Here is a 7,331-nt window from a genome sequence, read left to right as displayed (position 1 = left end):
ACCACCTACCACCCACCTACCTGTACCCACCTACCACTCACCACCCACCCACCCAAGTGCACCCACCTACCACCACCTACCACCCACCTACCTGTGCCCACTTACACCCACCTACCTGCACTCACCTGTACCCACCCACTGCACCCACCTGTACCCATCTACCCTGCCCAGGCTGGGTGTGGGCTTTATGGTCCAACATCTGGTCTGCACCTGGACCAGGCACTGGAAGACAGTCCAAGAGGATTCGCAACTTGGCCATAGGGTTGAGACCCAAATCCAGTCCCTTCTTCCCTGCAAAGACCACAGGATGTGCTGGAGGAGAAGGAGTTGGTCTCGTGCTCCTCCTCCAACTCCTGACAGCCTTGGGGCATCGGGCACACCCTTTCCTGGTTTGAGTGCGTGTGTCCCTGCAGGAGGGCTCTGTGGCCATGAAGGGCCGTATGCAGAGGCGATGTGTCTGGGAGTGGGCTGGTATCACTCCCTGTCCTGCTCCCAGGGGTCTCATGGCATGACCAGGACACAGCTTCCAGGCCCAAGTGGACATGGGCCCTTAGCTGTTGTCACTGAGGTTTCTTTTAGCCTGTCTGGGGCTGCGCCCCTCAAATGGCAGGACATGTGTGAACCATGGATGATCCTGACCCCAGGACCTGTCCCCAGAGAGCAGACAAGGGGCCAGAAGGGAGGGGCTGTGACTTGGGAGTCACCCTCTCCCTCTGGGGAGACCTGGGTTGGCCTCCCCGCTCTGCTAAACCCTGGCACCTGTGTGTGAGCTTCTGCTCTCAGCCATAAAGTACCACCCCATGGGGCCTGCCTCGGCAGGTGGGCAGGGCCAGGTGCCTGGGTCAGGTGTGTCCATACAGAGCTTCCTCTATGCCGATGGCCAGGAGCAGCCTGAGGGTTCTCCCTCGATTCCATCATTTCACCCATAGCCTTCAGCTTCCCACCTCCCATGGCACGGGGTGGCACAGGGCCTGTGGCAGCCTCCCAGAGGCCGTCGAGTTATTGCTGTGTAATAACCATGGTTCCTGTGAACAGAGTGCCTCCCCGCTCTGCCGTGGGAACGGTATTCTCTTTCCCACTGCTTGCTCACCTCACAAGGGCTGTGCTCTTTCTGGGCCCCTCCTACCTCCATGACCCTCACTGAACATACGTGCAGGTGGTGGTGGATGGGGTGCCAGCCTGGGGAGACGGGTCAGCCTACTGTCTAGGTCCCCAGGGCCCCTGCGGCAGAGCCGGCTCCAACCCAAAGGCTCCTGATCGCCCTCTCTCTGCTGCGCACCTTTTCTCTCTTGTCCAGGGAAAACCGAGGTGATGGGCCCTCAGGATGATGCTGCCCGTGCCCTGAGCCCGGGTCTTCCTTTTGGGAAAATACGTCTTTGTGGAGAACAGTGGGACATGGGGGTGGCCAGGGGGAGACAAGCTCTGGGCTCATTGGCACGAAATCAGTTTCCCCGGGGGCTTCTTTCTCTGGGAAGAATTAACCACGTTTCTCCAAAGAGAAGGTTCTGGAGCCCTGTCTTGTGTCTCTTGGGTAGAGTTCTTTTCCTGTCTGGAGGATCAGGGCTCTGTGTGGGTGTTTGCGCCCGTGTTGCCTGCCAGTCACGGAACTGCTCTCTCCCTCTCTGCCTGGCGCCAGCACTAACGGCCACTTTGTGTGTTGTGTCCACAGTCCCCTCAGTTGCTCTCGCCAACGCCGACCGAGGTAACCACCACCCTCTCGCCTGCCCCCGCTTGCCGTGGCGCTGCCGCCCAGGTTATAAACATAACCGCCCAGCTGACCCCCGGGAAGGGCCTCCTTGGTGGCTCTTCACCACAGGGCTCCGGGCCACGGCCCTTGTGATGTGGGGCATCCTCCTGGCTGCTGGTTATTTTTATGATCACACCGCACCTGCATGCCTCCCCTGTGTGTCTGCCAGCCCTGCCGATGTGGCCGCCTGGGACGCGGGTCTCCCCTAAGCAGATCGTGGTGTGGGCTGTGGCTTCCTTTAGGGGAAAATTCAGGAGCCTGGCTGAGCCTGGCTGAGCGTGGGAGCGCTTTCTGCCTCCTGCCTCTCCACGTGGGATGTATGGGAAGCACCCAGTCCTCGTGGAGAAACACTGGACATGTCTCTCTACAAAAGAGCTTTTACTGTTAGTGGTCTAGTTTTTTTGTTGTTTTTTTTTTTTCCTGTTTCTCAAAATTCATCAGTGACATAGACAGCTGCCAATCAGACTGCAGTCTGTGCGGCCGGGTGGCCGCAGCAGAAACGTGTCATGGTAGCCAGGAACAGAGAGCCCAGGCAGCGGCCGTGCCCTGAGCTCTTCCCCTGTGCTTGGTGCCGTTGTAAACATTTTATAGGCTGGGCGTGGTGGCTCACACCTGTAATCCCAGCACTTTGGGAAGCCAAGGTGAGCAGATCACCTGAGGTCAGGAGTTCGAGACCAGCCTGGCCAAAACATAGTGAAACCCCGCCTCCACTAAAAATACAAAAATTACCCAGGCGTGGTGACACGTGCCTGTAATCCCAGCTACTTAGGAGGCTGAGCCAGGAGAATTGCTTAAACCCAGGAGACAGAGGTTGCAGTGAGATGAGATCACACCACTGCATTCCAGCCTGGGTGATAGAGCAAGACTCTGTCTCAAAAAAAAAAAAAAAAAAAAAAAAAATTATATTTATTCATTCCCCACCACGACCCCCAGAGGCAAGTTCTGTGATTTTCCCCAGTTTACCGCAGAGAAACGGAGGCACAGGGAAGTCACATAACCTTTCCAGGGTCACGCACTCTGAGGTGCGGGAGGATTTCAGCCCAGCGGGTGACTCAGAGCCTGTGCTCACCCACTGGGCTCTCCAGCCTCCTGCTCCAGACAGCCTGCCCCATGGGAGCTGTGACGGCCGTGGTACCTGGGTGCTATATCCCTAGGGCAGTGATTCCTACAGTGACTTTTGATGTCCCAGGCCTGGGGCCGGGCATCGTTTCATCTCCTCATTTACCTGCACAGGGAACCCCTGAGGGAGGGATGTCAGCTCCCCTTCCAGTTGAGGTGAAGGGTCTGCCTGACCCAGAGCACACTCCTGGGAAGAGCCTGGTCTCCCTGCAGAGGTCCCTGTCTCGTGCTGTACCCTAGAGTGGGGCACAAAAGCACGCACACTTGCTCAGTAGGAGCTGCACAGCCATGCACAGCCTGCAAGCTTCTGGTCCAGAAGTGGTCACTGTGGTCACAGGACCTCAGCCACCCTCATCGGGACTTGCCTGCTTCCTGCCTTCCCTGTCCACAGCCAGGATTCCCAGTCCAGCCCTTAGGAGTGGTCTGAGGCTGAGTTCCTCCCCAGCTCCTGACAGCTTTGGAGAACCGGAATCTTCTGCAGAGCCCTCTGCCTGGCTTCTCTGCTTGACTCCTTAGCCTATCCCCATAGACACTGCGCTGGGGGACGGTAGAGGAACAGGGCAAGTGTGGGCCTTGGTGGTGCTGTTCTGCTGGAAGAACATGACCAGCAGCAGCTGGGCATCAAACCCTTGGATCCAGGGATGTGATGGCCAAACACACAATGGGCCACTTGCGCCTAGCTGCTGAACCTGCATGGAGCTGGCAAGCCCTGAGTCCAGGCTGAACAAGGAGCCAGGACACCTATAAGGTGGACAGGGCTGTGCAGAGGACACCCGGGGTAGAGAGACAGGGCACTAGCCGGCCCGAGAGAGTATGCCCCTGGCTGGGGTTAGACAGTCGCCAAAGGGTGCAGGGCGAAGCCCAGGTAGGAACCTAGCATGAGGGCTGGCCTGAGCACATGGAGGTGGCGCACTAGGCAGGTGTTAGGGACAGCACACCTTGGGGTGGGAGACATGCTCCGACAGGCCAGGGGAGCCATGGGCCCGGACCAGGAATTCCTTTGCTCATCACAGTGCTGGCCTTGAGGGCAAAACAGCAGCATCCACCCTGCAGCAGGACACTGGGCTGGGCCATGTAATGACCCAGGCCAGCATGCCAAGCTGTGGTGGGCCGGGCAGCCTGCTCTCCCCCGTGCCATGGTGCCACGCCACGCCACCTGCCTCCCGCTCTGCCTGCTGCAAACAGCTGCTCCTGCTTGGATGAAGTCTGCCATGTCATTGCTTGTGGGTTTGACTCAACTGGGCTTCCCGGCCTGGGGTGGAGTACCTTTCTACCTCCAAATGTGCCTCCAGGGCCGTTAGAGCCCCCAGTTCACACGTGAGAAGCCCCCCTCAGGACTGGGGGAGTCTCTGTGGTTCTCACACTGTGTTCTAAGAGCTGGGCGCTGGCAAGGGTCAGGCAGGAGGAGACCTGGAGGATGAAGCTGGAGCCCCGACCTGCAGCAGGGGAAGATGGGGGATCCTCGCCAGTGGGTCCCTGGACCACACCCTGTGGCAAGGATCCAGCAGGCACGGCGGGCACTGTGTCTGCACCACACCAGCCCCACTTGGCTCTTCAGACCTGCCCTGACAGGTGCAGGAGATTCCCACATGGGGCCATGTTGAGTCATCCGCTGGGTCAGGAGGGCAAACACCAAATGGTGTGGGGACATGGGTGGAAAGGGGTGGGCAGTGCTCCCAGCCTGGATGTTCACAAGCTACATCTTCCCTCCCAGGGGGATCAGGATGACCGGTCCTACAAGCAGTGCCGGACCTCCAGCCCAAGCTCCACTGGGTCGGTCAGCCTCGGGCGCTACACCCCGACTTCACGGTCACCACAGCACTACAGCCGTCCAGGTACTTGGCCCCCTGGTTCCTCTGAGCCCCCAGGATGCTGTCTTTCTCCTTGTTGTTGTTGTTGTTGTTTTTCTTTTATAAGTGGCCTTTTTCTTATGCAACTGGAGACATGATGGAAATGGGTGGGATTGTCAGCAGGTGGGTGGCTAGAACCTGTTCATTTAGTGGCATAAAGAAAAGGACCTCCTTGTACCTTGGGGTGAGGTGAGCTGCAGAGGCTGCCCTGCGGGTTTGGTGGAGCCCTCTGTGGAGCACACGTCCTGGGGAGCACACACTGAGCACTTCGATTCCAGCTAATGATTTGGTGGCAAGAGATGTCAGGACGATAAGACAGCACATGTGTTAGGAGAGCAGACGTCGGCCGGCTGCAAACTCATGTGGGTCTCAGAAGACTCAAGCTGGGAAAACAAAGTCAGTAGTGGAAAAATTAAGCCCATTAACATTTCACCTGTGGGTAGGTTGGTCACCCAGTGACAGCTGTCCTCGTGGGAGAATGGGTGAGAGGCCCCCGCCAGTCAGGAGGGAGCCCCGAGGCAGGTCCTCTCCACATGTATCACCTCATCCTCTGCCTGGCGCCCAGCTGTGTTATCAATCCCTGTAGCTGTGAAACTCCTCAACCCCCTGAGCGTGTCAAAGCCACGACAGGGACGCTCCACACAGACACTGCCTTTGAGGGATTTTTCCAAGCTGCTTCCTTCCTGGCCAGCTGCTGCATGGCTCCATTTATACATCCATGGACTGTGGCTCTTATTTTTGCAGCCTTTGTGGAAAAATCAAACTCATTCATTTGCAAAGTTATTTCCATTGACTCCTTGCAACGCGCCTGGTACATTCTGCTCAATAAATGTTGAGAAAGTGGGTAAAGGAGTGCGTGCATGAGTGAGTGAGTGGTAAATGAGTGAATGAGTGCATGAATGAGTGAATTAGTGAATGAATAAGTGAGCAAGTGAATGAATGAATGAGTGAACAAGTGAATGAGTCAGTGAGTGAATGAGTGATTGAATGAGTGAGCAAATAAGGGAATGAGTGAGTGAGTGAATGAGTGATTGAATGAGTGAGTGAGCAAGTGAATGAATGAGTGAATTGATGAGTGAATGAATGAATGAGTGAATGAGTCAGTGAGTAAATAAGTGATTGAATGAGTGAGTGAGCAACTAAGGGAATGAGTGAGTGAGTGAATGAGTGATTGAGTGAGTGAGTGAGCAAGGGAGTGAGTGAGTGAATGACTGAGTGAATGAATGAGTGAAGAAATGAGTGAGTGAGCGAGTAGGTGAGTTAAAGGCAGTCAACTTTATTGAGCTCCTCGTCCTGAGGGCCCTTTGCTGGCTCAGCTGCCATAGCACAAGGACAGCCTGGGCTTGTTGACTGCACTTGGCCCGGGCTAACCCGAGAGCCAAGCTTGCATCTTGCCGGGCAAGTCCGGTGAGGATATCTGGTGGCAGACCACTCCCTGAACTGCTCTCCAGCTGAGTCCTTGATCCCCAGGAGACCCCCAGTGCTAAGTGACAGGCCTGGCTGGGGACCCAACACCCCCGGGGAACCCCGGCCCAAGGCTCCTATGCAGCAGCCTGGGCCTCTGCCTGGTCCTCTGAGGTCCGGTTTCCTCGCTCTGTACCTGGAGGAGAGTGGTCTAAAACGTGTTTGGTGACCCCCTTCAGGTGCAAAAAGGTGTGCATTCCTCGAGAGAGGAAGCAACAGTGTTCCTAGCAGGGTGGGGATGAGGAATATGTGTGGCTTTGCACCAGCCAGCCCAGGTTGACTCTGACTTGCTCTCTGTTACCCCGTAGCTGGTACTGTGAGTGTGGGTACCAGTAGCTGCCTCTCCCTGTCCCAACACCCAAGCCCTACATCCGTGTTCAGACATCATTACATCCCCTACTTCCGAGGTAAGGCGCGCAGTGCTGTGGGCTGTGGGTGCTCACGGGTGTCCACGCCTGGCGTCTATGTGCTCGCTGTCCATGTCTGCCGCATGGCTTCACCGGAGCCCCTGTTTCATGCCCTGTGCCCCTCACTGTGTGTGTCTTGTGCGTCTGGCTCTGTGTGTCCGTGTGCAAATGTACCTGGAAGGAAAACTTAGGTACCTTGTTACATAAAGGAACAGAAGAGAGAGGGGGCTTGGAAAGCTACAGGAAGAGGGGACCAGGGTTCCCGCACACCCACCCACAGGCTTTGTCTTCAGAACCCTCACCCAAGTCACCACCTCTGATTTCATGCATCAGCCGGGGGCACAGGTGCTCTCAGGGTTTGTGTTCAGGAGCGGAAGCTGCGCTGTGCAGAGGGCCCTGACTCTTCCACAGCCCCAGGCTCCTGGGGCCCAGGGCAGGGTTCACACCCAGTGTGACTCCAACTCTCGGCTCTTCCAGGAGTGGATGAGCCACCCACATCCCTGCACGGGCACCCACATCCCTGCACGGGCACCCACATGCAGGGCCCGCAGGGAAACGGCCACGCTCATGTTTTCCTGTATGCTGTGGACTAAAAAATGCATCCCCCACACTCGTAGGGTGGAGCCCTAATCCCTGACGTGACTATATCTGTAGAGGGGCCCTTTAAAGACGTGATCAGTTCAATGAGGTCCTCGGGGTGGCCCAGATCCCACAGAACTGATGTCTTTATGAGAAGAGAAGAGA

At 56.8% G+C, this 7,331-nt stretch overlaps 1 protein-coding gene across 1 annotated transcript in view; it reads left to right on the top strand.

Annotated features, from left to right (window-relative positions):
- Positions 1-7,331, top strand: part of ABLIM2 (actin binding LIM protein family, member 2) — a 185,481-nt gene that overhangs the window by 102,314 nt on the left and 75,836 nt on the right. The window contains exons 15-16 of the mRNA XM_012002191.1: positions 4,581-4,701; positions 6,489-6,587. Of these exons, the coding sequence (XP_011857581.1) occupies positions 4,581-4,701; positions 6,489-6,587 (220 nt within the window). The remainder of the gene's footprint in view (positions 1-4,580; positions 4,702-6,488; positions 6,588-7,331) is intronic.

Source organism: Mandrillus leucophaeus, unplaced genomic scaffold, assembly GCF_000951045.1.
Source record: "Mandrillus leucophaeus isolate KB7577 unplaced genomic scaffold, Mleu.le_1.0 Scaffold68, whole genome shotgun sequence".
Taxonomy (NCBI): Eukaryota; Metazoa; Chordata; class Mammalia; order Primates; family Cercopithecidae; genus Mandrillus; species Mandrillus leucophaeus.
The sequence above is the reverse complement of the archived record's forward strand: the minus strand, read 5'-3'. Positions and strand labels throughout refer to the sequence as shown.